We start from the raw sequence: 14,477 nt of genomic DNA on the forward strand, positions 1-14,477 counted from the left end.
GCGCAGTAGCGCAACTGCGACCCCCTACCTTAGGTAGGTAGGCAGTAATTACCTAGGTAGGTACCTAACTCATTAATGGGCCTTTGCATGGCCGACGACCGGGAACAGAAGTTTATTATTCGATCCACCATGGCTCACTCCACAGGAACTCGACGTCCACAGAAGCTCCGTTGAACGAAGGGTCCTCCTGCACCGCAGCCCGAATTGAGTCGAGGTTCGGACCGATAGGAGAGACGAAATGAATGCCACTGACCGCCAAGTATTTCCTGGTGGGGGGGTCATCGGTGCCATGTCCCTGCTCGTACTCGTTTTCTCCCCCAATGTATATTCCGAGGACCTTGCCCTGGGAATTGAAGACCAGAGCGCCGGAGTCGCCTTGGTCACCAAAGGGGTCAACATAGGCCTTCGCTGCCCAAATCCGTCGCGTTCGATCGCGCGGGACGGGGGCAACGACAGCCAAGCTTTTGCCTTCGATGAAGACTTCGGCGCCGTCCTCAAATTCATAACGCATCCGAACGCTCGCGTGGATGCGATTGAGCTCGCCTCGCGTCTTTCCTGTGGAATTCCCACATTTGAACACCGGGAGCGAATCACCGCAGCCCGGGCTGGGCGTCCGTGTGGTGGTCAGCTCGTTGAGTGAGACAATGCCGCCGCGGTATTTGAACCCCATGAGCCCTGCGGTACCGGTCCATTATGTTGGAAGTAACTAATAACTTCGACGCTAAGTGCCTAAAGATATGTTAGACAGGATCGTGAGGTGATCGGTTGGAAAGGGTTTCTCCTTACACTCGAGAGGTTGTTGTAAGCCTTAACCCGGCCTGGATCCAGCTCGGCCAAAGCCCAGTCAAGAACCCAATCATTCTCGGATGAGGCCACTCCGGACGTGCAGTAGACACGGGCGAATTCGTTCCGGAAAGTGAGGAGCTTCTGATATCTCTCTTTGAACAGACGTATCCCGTCTTCCTCGTGCTGGAGCAATTCCCTCCCCGAGTCGGGGAGGGTGTTGGCCTCCTTATTGATCCTAAGACGATGATAGTCGATGATCACCTCACAACGCTTAATCCTCTCCTGGATATCCTGCTTCCAGCTGTCTATCTCAGGGAGAGGAGGGCATGTGACGGTGACCTTCGACTCACTATACGGCCGGATCGCAGCTTGGCTTCCTGAACCATGTTATTAGTAGGAGCGGCCATAAGGGGATCGGAAGGAGACTTACTGGTAACAACGTGGTGACAAGTCAATGCCATGTATTTGACGTCTGATGCTGTGCTAAGGCGGACGTACCCGCCCAATGTCCCGGTTGCATTCGAGTCTGAACAACCCAAGGGAACACCAATGTGAGGCTCATTGCGAAATACCTCATTGAACTCGCATCCGTCCCTCGGGCGCTCGAGCCTATGGAATAATGACTCGCATGCGTACGACACGACTTCGGCTTCGATGATCTCGATGGCGACGTCGTAGAGGCTGTCAAAACAGTACACAAATTGAGCGGCTAGCTTGAGCAGGCTGACGGCCTCATCGATGGCCATCGTGTTGGGCCGGACGCCCACCAAGATAGTTGGGGGGCTGTCCTCCGGCTCCTGCAGTGGATAGCCGACACGGCAAGCGGTGATGTAAGACCAATCTGAGGTCGAAAAGATGTCGTGTAATTTAGTTCGGATCCCCTCCTTGTCGAATAAACCGACAATGGCATGATTGCCAATCGTCGTTGCAATTCTTCTTCGTCGACCGCGCTCGGGGTTTTGAAGCGGCCCCAGGCTAAGTGTAACGCGGGCGACAAAGTCGCCATCGCCATTCGTTTCGATTTCCGGAGATGGCATTCTTACCGCTTAAGAAGTTAAGCCTGACGGTTTTTGTGGGACGTGTCTTGACTTTTGAAGCGGCCAGTTCAAAGTTGGTACTTTATATCGGTGCCAGGAACCTCTTGTCAAACTTTGTGCGTTCCGATAATAACCAGAATGACGTAGTTCATGCGGTTGATCAATGGTTTCACAAAGGTACCGTAGTTGCCCAGCGGTACAAAAGCACCAAGTGGCCACTCGACCACACCTATTCAATAGGAAACCCGCTTTGTTCACATTTCCCCTAAAGAGATCGAGAATTCGTCACCGAGGAACAAAGGTCAATCATGGAGCAGCACTCCGCTCCCTCTGATTGGGTGTATCCAAGGTTTCGGCCGCCCTGCCACCCCGGCGGCAAGCACCCGGTAGCCCGGTGTGCCCGGCGGCCTGGGGTGGGGCTTTTCGGACTGGGTGGGGCTCCCCTGACCCGGGCGACCCGGGAAACAGCGGAGGCAGGGCTGATCCCCCAATCATGAACTACTTGGTACATAACAACAGTGCGTTCCCGGTTCCCCGCCTTTGCAAGGCTGCGGGGCAGCGATCCACATTCAAGGAGGATTTGAATATCACTGCCACTCTTCCCAAACTTTCGTGTCTGCACACCCCCCGGCGCGGTTGGTCACGGTCACAACTACGGCAATCGAAGCAGTTCCTGCTCGAGTTTGACTAAAACCCGCCCATAGTGACAGCGGGAGCCATCGAAACCCCACTTTGAAGATTTTTGGAGAAGTAGCGAGGTCAAAGATAAGGGAAATGCCGGTATTGTTGGGGTTGACTCCATGTATGTACATATAACTTAGGTAGGTAGCGGGAGTTTAGACCGTGCGATAAATGAAGTCTTGCAAATCGGCCTCTGCCAGTTAGAAGAAGCCCACCAGCTCACTGGATCCTTTGTCCGGACCCTGCTTCTCAAGTTCTAGTTGTCCAATCCCGTATGAACAAGCTTCACTTTCAACTTGGCCGTGAGTAGCTGTACGATCTTTTGGCTATTTCTTGCTGGCGCCAAACTTTGAAGCCCCTTGCATTTCAAGAGATATCAGAGGACCTGCTATCGTATTCCACCACAATATTCTTGGAGCCCTGGCGCTTTCCGTCGCGGTAAACGGCAAAGTCCAGCGATCCCCCAACGCTAGTCATTTTGATCGTGTAATCGAGTTGGTAGAACACTCTGCCCAGGGGGTTGGTGAAGGTCGGCAGAGAGGAAATGTCGAGCTTTGCATCCCATTTAATGGTGCATAACTCCTCCACGCCACCGTCCTTCCATCTTCCCGGTGAAGGATTGCTCTTGGAGAGGTAAATGGTGCTCGATATTCGCTTCGCAGCCGCATCCTCGGCATTGTACAGCTTCCGAATTGGGATTTTAACCGGTTCACTTGCCGACATGTCATCGCCCTGTTCACCGTCAGCACTACTAGCCTTCTTTCCCCATTTTCCACGACTGATTTTAACAAGCCGTACAATGTTGAGAAACCATCTCATCTGCTTCTGGGCCATCCACTTCTGCCGGTCCTCACTGTAGTATTTATCGTCAGGATTGTGCACTTCTTCACGCCACGATTTGTTGAGCATCACCCCGTAGCTGGCACGGGCGACCCTCGCTTGAACGTTTACCAAGAATGTTGGGAGCCTTTGAATATTGGCAGCATGAATAACCGCCCTACGGCAAATTCCGTCCACCTGTCGTGTGTGGATCATTAGCCCTGGTCCACAAGATAGCGACTCGGTGCAGCCCGACTTACGGTCCGGAGCCACGAGACTGCAGGACTTCAACGCGGTTTCCGAAGTGCTTTTTCAACGAGGTGAACAAGTATTGGCATCTGCCAAATCCTCCGGCCATAATTACGTACTATAATATCGCTCGAGCATCAGTAAACCCGAGAGGAATTTGGGGATCGTTCGATTGCCCGCTGTGCTCCTTACCTTAGGGTTAGCTTCGGTCTTGAGCTTTACCGCGTACTTGCTCATCAACGAGCGCCTGAATCTTTTGGACTGTAGGGTCAAATACCCCACGAATATCATCGGTTGTCAATTTAACGTTTGGCAACGAGAAGCCTTTGCCTTTCATCGAGTTGAGGTCGATACACTCGAATGGCATGTTCAGGATCCACTTTCGCTCCCGGTCGTCAAACGTCGGCTTGATACCATGATCCCACTCGTCGTGCATAAACCGATGGCGGGTTTGGGCTTCCATTTTGCTCCAAGCGGCCTCGCCAAACTTCTGCTTCAAAAGTTGCAGAAAGGCTTCGTCAACAAAGACGGCGCCACAGAGGCCACCTAAACCGTCAAGTTAGCCCAGTCTTTGAAGAAGCTAGTCACATCAAGTAACCACCGCATGGGTCACATACCCTGGCCCTAGACGCACTCCTTGACCACCATGGGCGTGGTATTCTCCACCTTGTAGCTGATGAGATCAACGGTACCACCTCCGCAGTCGACAACCACGAAACTGTCACCAGCCTAACCCAATGTTGGTTAGCAAAACCACAGAAAAGTCCAGATAAATTGACAAGCAGGTTTACCATGATATCGCAGCGACCCTCCATATCCGAGAGCGTAGCCAAGGCGGCAGCCTCGGGCTCGGAGATGAAGCTCAGAGTGGTCTCGCCTGCGACGCGCGCCGCGAGCATGCCTGCCTGTTCGGCGGCTTCTCTCATCCGGTTGCGGGCGTAGTCAGGCCAAATGGCTGGGAGAGTTATGACGATGTGGAATTTGGAGTAGTTCACTAGGCTTCGGCTGACCGTCTCGGTGATTCGCTGGTTGCAATGATTCCAGAGCAGGCGCAGAAATCCAGCGATGACGGCGACCGGCGTCTTGTTGTGCTTTTTGAGATAGGTGCGCGCCTCTTTGATCTTGGTCGACTTTCGGACATCTTCGGGCAGGTCCTTGTCGTCGATGAGTAGGAGCTTGAACCACTTCCCTTGCTCTGCATCGAAAGGGATATTGTATCCCCAGCTGGTTTTGCCCTTGGGCCCGAAGGAATGGCGGTTGGGACTTTCTCCTCGTCGGAACTAGAGTGCAGTTCTGAATCCCAACTCGAAATGACTTCCATGCGCTCGATCTTTTTTGACCAAGTGAACGCGACCCCGGAGTATGTGGTACCGAAGTCGATCCCAACAATGATCGTATTGACGGGCTCGGCACACTGGGACGCCATTGCTGCGAGTGATAACGAGCAAAATAAAAGAGGTTTGAATGGGTACGGAAAAAGGAAAAGAAAAAGAGAAGCGGATTTGGTGGGTCTCGGTGATGGCAACCTGATCGATGAATCGCTGGTTGGGAATGGGGAAGTCCTGTTCAGCTAGATGCAGATTCAAAAACCGAAGAAAGGAAAGGGCAGGCTGTGGAATGTAGAAAAGAGTTACAAGTTTGAAACCTTAGGTAGACGAGAAAACTTTCACTGTTCGCCAGCGTGGCCAGGCAGTAATCCAGGGTATCTTTGATACTGGATGTAAGGCACACAAGCAACGCGGGTCGAAATTCAAAACCAACCAAAGACAATTCTGGGTTCATAAAAGACCAGGTGGTGACGGGCTAGATCATGGTTGTGGCGGTTAGAAGCTAGATATCTTAGGTGGATAAACTAAGGTAGTGGTATATCAGCCCACGTGAATAAATCGATGAACAATCTTTGTGCTATGGTCCCAACGCCGTCATTATAATCGGACTTGACCCCCCGTGCAAGCAAGCCCTCCCGACTGTCCGCGAGCCCCTAGCCACGGACACCTAGGTACCTACCCAGTCTGCTGGATTTGGCTACTGTTCTTGATTACCTAAGTAAGGTAGGCAAATAGGCAAGGTACCTACATGTAGGTTTCACGAATGTTGGATAAGTACACCGTTGTTAGGCTTCCTTACGCTCCGGCAGTCCAGTGTTCAAGGTTTGGAAACGGGCATGTTTGTTTACTTCTTGGCAGTTACGCGGAACAGTTTCGCTGGCGCGGCGTCGCATCACCAGGTGACCATCGATCAGGCACTTTAAGATGGCGCTGCACTGTGCTACATCCGAGACTCACCTCCGGACCTCCGGGTCGATAAGACAGATACCTACCTAAATAATCAAGACATGACCTAATCCTGACTGGGCAGGAAGCAAGCACAATTTCCAATAACCGACTATATAAACAAACACAAGCCCGTCGCTTCTTTACCAACCCACAGCCAATTTTAACTCAGTAATTTCGGTTTGCTCATAACGTATCCATCATGCGTATCTCCACACTTCTCCTCACTTCCCTTTCCATCTGTCTTGGGGTAGCATCTCCCTCCCATACCCAGCCCGATGTCTACGAAGCCATTCATCAGAGGGAGTCAATCCTTGCCGAGACTCTCGACACCAAGGACTGGAGCCATCTTGGCGAGTCAATGACGAAAGACGTCGTCTACGACAGCAGGCCTTTGGGGCCGGACTACGGCGGCCTCTCTGTTGGCCTTCAGCAAGTCATCGAGAACACCAAAGCTGCATTTGGGAATGCCAAGGTTGCGCACCACGTCTCAAATGCCATCATCAGGCTGAACCATGACGCATCCAAGGCCAACGTCACCACCTAGTGCGTAAAGTCCTCCGCAATAAACTCTTCTGAGATAGATCTAACAGTAATCAGCATCGTCTGGTCTCGCTGGGAGCCAGAGGCGCTTCACGATCCGAAGAAAACGTTCCGCATCTACGAGAAATGTGACGACAAGTTTGTGGTGGATGACGGGAAGTGGAAGTTGAAGTATAGCTTGGTCACAAACCTGGCCCCAAATGTCGAGAATCCTTACTTCAACAAAGGGAAGAAAGCATATTAGTGCTTTCGCAGGTACATGTACCTGCGCCGTTCCATGAGGTGCAACTACTGCCTATATTCCGCAGCGGCACTGGACTTCAAGAAGCCGTGGTTGGGTTTGGGTAAATGATGTTGATTCTTCAAACAACATAAAATATTGTCAGCAAAAACTGGAAAGCTGTGACCGGTGTGTTGATGGGATGTTGCGAGGACGAGGTTGTCTTCAAGAGGTTGGTTGAAACTGTGTATTTTTGATCCAGCAAAAGCGAGTAGATCAGCAAGGACTGAGGAAAGGGATTGATGGGATAGCACCTAAACTCGAATTAAATATTATTTTAAAGTTTCAAACTTGACACACCATGTTTAGCATTTTTAAAGATTGTGCTGCACGGCTTGGATTGAGTCCTGTTTTTGGCGGCCGCGTGGGAGGAAAAGGGGGGAGGGGGTCAATGTTTACTTCTTGGCGGCTAAGTGGGACCAGCCCCTGAAAGCAGCAACAGCGAGAGCCACACCATGTAGCCTAGTCTATTCTCGCTCGCGACCAAAGACCCATCCAACAGAACACGCGTTCCCTCTTCACCCCATATTCCCAAGAAACCCAACACTTGAAAACGGTTTTCTCGTATCGGCCCTTCTGGCCGACCCTCATCACCCCCTCCTGGCTCCTACCTATCCAAGTCCCCAATGCAGTTCACAAAGCCCTCGGTTATGTGAGGCCTATCAACCCGCCACGGCCCTAACGTAGCAACAAGCTTCCACTCGGCGCGTCCCTCCTCCTCACCTCGAGCCGAACAGACGGATCACCAATTACGTAAAAGCCGTGCTGCAGGTTCTTGGGCTCGCAACCCTCACCCAGTCGAATGTCGTACTTGAGGAGGATGTGAGCCAGCGCAAGCTTCAACTCATTGCTTGCTAAGAAGCGACCGGGGCAGATGTGCCGGCCACCGCCAAATACGTTGTACGTCGGACTGGACTGCACGAACTGGCTGGCTTTGTCGCCTTCTTGACGCTTGCGCAAGAACCGGCGGGCGTCGAATTGGTCTGGGTTGGGGTACACGGCGGGATTCCACAGGTCGGTGGAGTCGACCATGATGTGAGCGCCCCGGGGTATCACTTTGCCGTCGGGAAGTGTTATATCTTTGAGGGCCACGCGTTCGAGAGCCACTAAGGGAGAAATGTTAGCATAGGTGCTTACCAAAAAGAAAAGAGAGAAAGCAAAACACCTACCTGGCCCGCTGTTAAGTCGTTGCGTCTCTTTCATAAAGCTGTCCATCAGAACCATGCCCGACAAAGCAGCAACCGATATCCCATGCTCTCCAATCTGCTCCTCCACCTCACTCCGCAACTCCCCAATCAGCTCTGGACGGCGCGCCATCTCAACCACCAACGCCCGAAACAACTCCGTGGTCGTAAACAACGCCGCCATCGCCAACGAAAGCTGCACATCCCCCGCCTGCACCCGCCCACCCGACGCCTCCTGCGCCCACTCCAACGCATCCTCATACCCCCCCACCACCTCCCTCCCCTCCCCCACCGCCCTCTCCCTCAACACCCCCTCCATCACCGCCCTTGCCCGCGCCACATACCGCCGGCACGCGGCCGCGTTGGGCAGGAACCAGTGCGCCACGGGCCGCGCCCACCGCGGGTACCGGTGCAGGTCGGCCACGCCGGCGAAATACGCGCCTACGTACCCCTGCACCAGCGCCAACCACTCGGTGTCGGCGGCTTTTTCGGGTCCCGCGAAGACGGAGGAGGCGGCGCGGGCGATCACGCCGAGGGTGGCGGTTTGCCAGTTGGGGAGGGGGTGCCAGGAGGAAGGGGGGGTGGGGGTGGAGGTGGAGGTGGTACTGTCGTCCCAGAGGGCGGGTAGGCCGTGGGAGAGGCTGGTGTGCATGGCTTTGATGAGGGTGGGGTTGTTGTTGGGGCCCATTTTGGTGGTGATTAGGTTGATGAGCATGGAGTCGGGGTCGTGTAGGAGGGAGAGGGCTTCGAAGCCGGGGATGCCGGAGAAGAAGTCTTCGCGGACGAGTTGTTTGTGGTCGAGGTCCTTGTTGGATTTGACCCAGGTGGTGAGGGAGGAGGGGAGGATGATCTTTTGGCCGTGGGGGATGAGGATGGTGATGGGGCCGCCGTGTTTGGCGAGGCCCTCGATGATGAGTTGTTTGGCATTTTCGCGGGCTTCGCGGTATGCTTTGCGGCGGAAGAAGTCATTGGGGTATTGGTTAACGATGGGAAAGGCGGGTGGTGTTCGTGGGCGGAAAAGGAGATAATATACGCTCGCTAGAATGGCCACAGCGGTCCATGTGCGGACGCTCAACAATAATTCTGTCAACATCTTCGTTTAGAGGCTGCAGATACAACAGCAAATAGCAATCAAATAAAAATATCAATGGTCATTCAGACTGAAGGCGCTTTGGAAATTCTTATGGAAACTAAATAGCAGGTTTAATTGTGAAAAGGGAATAAGATTTGAGTGGGGCTGAGAAATGGTTCAGTATGAATCATCGCGCTAGGGGATCTTCCAACAAATATAGAATTATTGAACGCCCCCGAGGTGTCCACTATTTTAAACTTCTGGATTTCTGGTAGTTTACTATCGCCGCTTGATACATCTTGTTGTGCGGAGTCACTGTTAACTGCTGGTTAGATCTGGGGTTCTCTCGAAAGTATTTGCAGTGATGTTCCTTCCATTCCTGTCACTTGTGGATGTCTTAGTCTCAGAGCGGAAACGCAAGCAAGGTCTGCCTGACAACAGTTACAGTTCATGAAGCAGTTTGACACCAAAATGACTTTTGAGTTAAATTTCCCTATTGTATGTAGAATAATACGATGTCTAGAGTACTTCCCAAGTCTTACTTATCCAAATTGGAACGGGCGTATATTACGGGAACAAATTTGGAAGGTTTTTCCTCGACATTCGTTGCCACCTCATGAAGCACAGCAGTTTCAACTCAGAGCAACAACTTTCATCATGTATTGTAACAGTAGTAACCCTGGTACTATTCCGGTACTATGCTGCGTGGGTAAATCGTACGATGTGCTGCATGTGCGGGGAACCCGAGATTGTCAGATGGTTGTCAGCCCATGGTTTGGAGGGGGACTACTTAACCCCCTGACTAGCCAAATCTATGGCGTCACTCGATCAGATCGTGCTCAAACTAACGGATACCCAGCACACCCAAGATACAGTGGCGAAACCCAACGGTCCTGAGCATTTGATGGGTATCGCCTCGCTTTGGACATGACGTTTTCGTTGAAACTGACATTCGTAAACACGGCAAATTGAAGACAGACTGTCCCAATGAGCGGTTCGAAGCAGCTGGCTCTTAAGGCCCTCCCTGCAGTGGAAACGGCAACCATCGCGGGAAAATCACGGCCAATCTACACCTCAGTCTCCCGGTCCGGAGCTCTGACGTACCTCACATCACGGCCACCCTCATGGAGAGTCCCCCTCAACCCCTACCGTCGTCACTTACCCGCAACCCAGCACTCACCCTTCACCACCTCATCCCGTCGCCTCACCGAAGGCAGCAGCGAGCCACACGCACCCAAATGGCGCCCTCCCACTGAAGAGGGCCTCAAGCAGCGGCCCGTCCTCGTCATCGGAGCAGGCAACATCGGCCGGCGGGTGGCCCTCGTCTGGGCGTCCAACGAACGCCCCGTCACCATCTACGATATCTCCCCCACCGCGCTCAAGTCCGCCACCGAATACATCACCGACAACCTGGCCGCCTACTGCACCGCGCGCGGCACCCACCCCGGCCACGTGCGCACCACCTCGGACCTGCGCACGGCGACCACCACCTCGGGCTTTCCCGCGCGCGACTCGGCCGGCGCCATCACCGCCGAGGAGCACACCAAGGCGCCCTGGCTGGCCATCGAGTGCCTGCCCGAGTCCCTCCCGCTCAAGACATCCGTGCTGGCGCTGCTGGAGCGGTCGCTGCCGTCGGACTGCGTGCTGGCCTCCAACAGCAGCAGCCTGACCACGGCCGAGATGGCGGCCGAGGGCCCGCTGGACCACCCGCACCGCCTGCTCAACACGCACTACTTCATCCCGCCGCGCAACCGCATGGTGGAGCTGATGTCGTCCGGGGCGACGGCGGGGCAGATTTTTCCCTTCTTGGCGGGCCAGATGCGCCGCGTGGGGTTTGCGCCGGTGATTGTGCCGAGGGATATCCAGTCCCGCGGGTTTGTGTTTAATCGGATTTGGGCGGCTTGTAAGCGGGAGACGCTGGCGGTGCTGGCGGAGGGGGTGGCTGAGCCGGCGGATGTGGATGCTTTGTTTAGGGACTTTTTTCATGCTGAGAAGGGGCCGTGTGAGAGGATGGATGAGGTTGGGCTGGATACGGTGGCGAGGGTGGAGCAGCATAACTTGGAGAGGAAGCCTGAGCTGGCGAGTGAGGGGCCGTTGAAGTGGTTGAGGGAGAATTATGTTAAGGTGGGGAAGTTGGGAGAGAAGAGTGGTGATGGTTTGTTTAAGGGTGAGGAGAGGGATCGGCTGAGGGAGAGGCATTATTTGGAGAGATACAAGGTTGTTGAGGAGACGTCCGGGGCTTAGATTGTCCGTCTTACCTCTTGGTGGGGATTGGGGCTCTTGTTGAATGAAAGGCGTTAGTTAGTTTGTTAACTTTGTTTCATGGATACTGAAGGGCGTGGAATGAAAGAAATATTTTGGCAAAAGAGGTCACTCTTCATGACGCGTGCCTTCCTGTGACACCAAGTGATGTGAACCAACGAAACCTGCAGGTCTGATAACTAGCGCAGTGTTACCTTGGTAGTCAGGCATCTTATTCACAAGCATCATCACGGAGATCCTCCCGGAGATGTCAATCAAAGGCGTATTGGACGAAAGTGAAGGACCAGGCAGGAACGAGTCACGGTGACGATAAGGCACGGTGCGAAACTGCCATTATTAGGGGTATAAACCATATTGGGAATGTGCCACCCAGCCGCGTAGATAACGGCTCACGCTTCAACACTTCCTGCCAGTTTACTCAGGATTGCGGGTTGACTTTTGCTTTACCTGCCTCCTGCTGCTACCGATACCCGATTTAATTCTCTGGAGTTCTTCACCATAGTTCTTTCCAAGCGCTTCAAGCACCACAACTCAAACAAGTCCACCGCCATCGCCATCATGGCTTCCTCATTCCCTACCCCCAAGTTCATCACGGGCGGTTGCCTCTGCGAAAGCCTGCGCTATCGCGTGGACTTCCCTGCCAACCACGATTTCAGTGCCTCGGTCAGTTCTGACTCCTCCTCGCTCACCCTCTTCCATAAGGGTGCCAAACCACTGAATGTCTGGTAACTAACACGACTTGGTACTCTATCTGCAGTCCAACCACTGCCAGTGCACCCAATGCCGCAAGCAGGGCGGCGGCCTCTTCTTCAGTTGCCACGCAATCGTTCCGGCCAGCGTCCACTTCAAGTTCACCTCCTCGACTGACACCCTCAAGACCTACCGCGCCAGCTCCAGGGGCGAGCGTGTCATCTGCTCCGAGTGCGGCTCGTGGATTTACTGGAGACCGACCGGCGAGGGCGCAGGTGACTACCTTTCCTTTACCATCGGTACTGTCGACCCGCTATACCTGTTCGGCGAGGGCGCCGACGGCGTCGAGGTCCCCAAGGGTGGATTCGGATACGCCCTGACGAATGGCGGGGGCGGCAGCTGGTTCTCGGAGAACGAGATCAAGGGCATCACCGACTGCATGACGATTCTGGCGAATAAGAAGCAGTGAGCGGGAAGGGACTCGGGACGGCGTCAGCTCCGGAGGGGAATTCCGGGAATGGCTATGTGACAGCTATAATCATCGATGGCGGTGGTTAATTTAGCAGTTACAATGGATGGGCTGTGCCCTCAGCCGATACGTTCTCTTCAACACCAAGCTCCGGCTATCAGGTAGCCAACGAGTCTGGATCGTCCCCCAAGGCAGTCTTGCGTCTCCTGTGAATCATTATTCCCCATTCCCTTAGTGATACGGACTAGAAGGTTGCACAACATGGCCCGCGGGACCCTGTGACCCCTGGGAGACCGGCCTCCCGGTCTGGGTGGGCTCCGGTGGACGGACATAGTTCTCGGGGAGATTGCTCTCCTCGCAATGCTTGGCTGCATTGTACTTCTTAAATGCCGTCTGCACCAGCAGGCCGACCTCCTTCCGGTCTCGACCAACGACGCCGACAGCCAGTAACGCCTCGGTTTGTTCGATCCTAACTTGGCGTTATAGTCTCCGGGACCAGAGAGAAAGGGGAGAAGAGAGTCCTGGGCAAACTCACCAATCCTGAACCCGCTTAAATTCAGCACGATCATGATACAAGCGGTCCGGTAAGCCCTGGCCCTTGATCAAGGCCAGTAGACCAGCAATAACAGTGTTGAATGCGCCGAGCAACGTGATAGCAACCACATAACTCCCCGCACTCGGACCCCTAAACGAACACCACACAACCAACCGGTCAGCAACACCGTACCACAGTACCACATCCACACCAACCAGGCACAACACCAAAAACACCACACAAAGGAGTGAGGGGGAAAGGGGGTGGAGGGGGCGCTCACAACGCCGTCAGCGACGCGCCAATCACAATCTGCGAGACGTGGCCCGCGTTGATCACAAACGACAGCAGGTGGAACAGCACCGCCTTGCGCCGCACCTCGGCCCGCGCCGCTGCGTAGATGCTGCCCGGCCTGCATCCCTCCTCCTCTGGTAACCCCGGTGCCGCAGTGTGCCCCTGTCCGGCCTCCAGTGACGCCGCGTCGGTTGTTGAGGTTGCGTGTTCCGTTGCTGGCCTGTTATCACTGTTGCCGTTATTACCGTTGGTGTTGGTGTTGGTGTTGATGTTGCTGCTGCTGCTGTCTCTGTCTCTGTTGCTGTTGCTGTTGATCCCCACCGCCCGCTGGAAGATGACTAGGTTCTCGTCGTTGGGCCGCCGCATGTGCAGGCCTGCTGGCGAGCCCCATATCGCTAGCTCTATGTCTGTTTTGGGGAGGGCGGTGTTTCGTAGGCCGAGCCCGATGGGAATCTGGTGGTCGATGCTGCTGCTGCCGATGACGGTGGATCCGCCGCCTGCACTTCCGGGCGGTTCCGTGTCGGGCGCCGGGGAGGACAGCCCGGCGACGGGAGCGTGGAACTGGGTTGGGGATACTGGGCTGAAAGGGGTGGGTTGTGGTGCTGACATTGTTGCGGGATAGGGGAGGGCTGGTGGTATTATTTTGGAATAGATACAGTCTTAGGATAATACGGTGTGTGTAAAAAGGATTCATGAGTCCCCGTCGGTATCATCAGGTCGAATTGATGAGCTCCGTGCGTCTGACATCATGGTGGGATTCCACTTCCCCTCCGGTTCTCCGTCAGTGACAGGGAGATGCTATCTAATTGAATGGTGGGAATAGTACCTCATTGGTGTTCATACGTTGCTCAATGGATGGCGGCGAGTCGAGATTCCAGCCAGGGCATCTTGAGTGCATACACCAATTGAAGCCAGAGACGAAGTCCATGAGCAAGGTCTAAAATTGACGCCCACTTACAACGAGAAATAACAGAACTGTGTGAATGATAAACGACTTTAGGGTCACAGATTCCCTGGAAGTATCCGAGCGGCACTGAAATAAGGATCTATTGCGCAGTGATGACCGCTTGATAAAAGCATTACGAGTTAGGTATACGAGTACCGAATGTTGCGTTGCGGGATCCATTGTCTAACACGCACATCAGAGGACCAGATTCCCTCACCCTATCATTATTTCTCAAGATTGGTTGCTTCATGTCGGTTCTCTTAGTCTTCCCACCCTCGGTGTCGTCAGCTCCCTTCACGATACGTGCCACCAGATAAGAAAGGACCACAGGCCTAGAGCCAATATTTTTCTCGTTGTTTC

The 14,477-nt window shown here is 54.0% G+C and overlaps 6 protein-coding genes across 6 annotated transcripts; 2 read left to right on the forward strand and 4 right to left on the reverse strand.

The window, feature by feature from the left end:
• Window positions 1-115: 115 nt before the first annotated feature.
• Window positions 116-2,082, reverse strand: F5144DRAFT_612593 (uncharacterized protein; the record flags this gene model as incomplete). The annotated part of the gene is made up of 4 exons (XM_066791723.1): window positions 1,217-2,082; window positions 787-1,163; window positions 708-729; window positions 116-675 (listed from the first exon to the last, which is right to left on the reverse strand). The coding sequence occupies exons 1-4, from the start codon at window positions 1,821-1,823 to the stop codon at window positions 116-118; spliced, it is 1,566 nt and encodes a 521-aa protein (XP_066643203.1). The 5' UTR covers window positions 1,824-2,082.
• A 691-nt stretch (window positions 2,083-2,773) lies between these two features.
• Window positions 2,774-4,998, reverse strand: F5144DRAFT_612594 (uncharacterized protein; the record flags this gene model as incomplete). The annotated part of the gene is made up of 9 exons (XM_066791724.1): window positions 2,774-3,236; window positions 3,303-3,501; window positions 3,584-3,630; window positions 3,765-3,833; window positions 3,880-4,062; window positions 4,125-4,152; window positions 4,207-4,301; window positions 4,364-4,852; window positions 4,888-4,998. The coding sequence occupies 9 exons, from the start codon at window positions 4,996-4,998 to the stop codon at window positions 2,871-2,873; spliced, it is 1,587 nt and encodes a 528-aa protein (XP_066643204.1). The 3' UTR covers window positions 2,774-2,870.
• A 939-nt stretch (window positions 4,999-5,937) lies between these two features.
• On the forward strand, window positions 5,938-6,632 carry F5144DRAFT_620966 (uncharacterized protein; the record flags this gene model as incomplete). The annotated part of the gene is made up of 2 exons (XM_066792038.1): window positions 5,938-6,391; window positions 6,446-6,632. The coding sequence occupies exons 1-2, from the start codon at window positions 6,048-6,050 to the stop codon at window positions 6,630-6,632; spliced, it is 531 nt and encodes a 176-aa protein (XP_066643205.1). The 5' UTR covers window positions 5,938-6,047.
• A 343-nt stretch (window positions 6,633-6,975) lies between these two features.
• On the reverse strand, window positions 6,976-9,077 carry F5144DRAFT_649478 (cytochrome P450). Its single transcript, XM_066792968.1, has 2 exons — window positions 7,838-9,077; window positions 6,976-7,774 (listed from the first exon to the last, which is right to left on the reverse strand). The coding sequence occupies exons 1-2, from the start codon at window positions 8,943-8,945 to the stop codon at window positions 7,347-7,349; spliced, it is 1,536 nt and encodes a 511-aa protein (XP_066643206.1). The 5' UTR covers window positions 8,946-9,077; the 3' UTR covers window positions 6,976-7,346.
• Window positions 9,078-9,651: 574 nt separating this feature from the next.
• Window positions 9,652-11,290, forward strand: F5144DRAFT_572968 (uncharacterized protein). The gene has a single exon (XM_066788936.1). The coding sequence runs from the start codon at window positions 9,912-9,914 to the stop codon at window positions 11,166-11,168; it is 1,257 nt and encodes a 418-aa protein (XP_066643207.1). The 5' UTR covers window positions 9,652-9,911; the 3' UTR covers window positions 11,169-11,290.
• A 339-nt stretch (window positions 11,291-11,629) lies between these two features.
• Window positions 11,630-13,780, reverse strand: F5144DRAFT_592914 (uncharacterized protein; the record flags this gene model as incomplete). The annotated part of the gene is made up of 8 exons (XM_066790406.1): window positions 11,630-11,752; window positions 11,926-12,189; window positions 12,250-12,324; window positions 12,365-12,397; window positions 12,607-12,814; window positions 12,881-13,030; window positions 13,161-13,189; window positions 13,256-13,780. 8 exons carry the CDS (start codon window positions 13,778-13,780, stop codon window positions 11,630-11,632), a joined length of 1,407 nt encoding a protein of 468 aa, XP_066643208.1.
• Window positions 13,781-14,477: the final 697 nt, after the last annotated feature.

Source organism: Chaetomium tenue (assembly GCF_020726465.1).
Source record: "Chaetomium tenue strain MPI-SDFR-AT-0079 chromosome Unknown F5144scaffold_4, whole genome shotgun sequence".
Taxonomy (NCBI): Eukaryota; Fungi; Ascomycota; class Sordariomycetes; order Sordariales; family Chaetomiaceae; genus Chaetomium; species Chaetomium tenue.

What these genes read in the sequence shown, in the direction of transcription:
- F5144DRAFT_649478 (XM_066792968.1), bottom strand. Translation starts at nt 8,945, where the DNA reads ATGTTGACAGAATTATTGTTGAGCGTCCGCACATGGACCGCTGTGGCC. An exon ending in ACGACTTAACAGCGGGCCAG is followed by an intron (nt 7,775 to 7,837) that starts GTAGGTGTTTTG and finishes TTTCTCCCTTAG; the next exon opens with TGGCTCTCGAACGCGTGGCC.
- F5144DRAFT_572968 (XM_066788936.1), top strand. Translation starts at nt 9,912, where the DNA reads ATGAGCGGTTCGAAGCAGCTGGCTCTTAAGGCCCTCCCTGCAGTGGAA.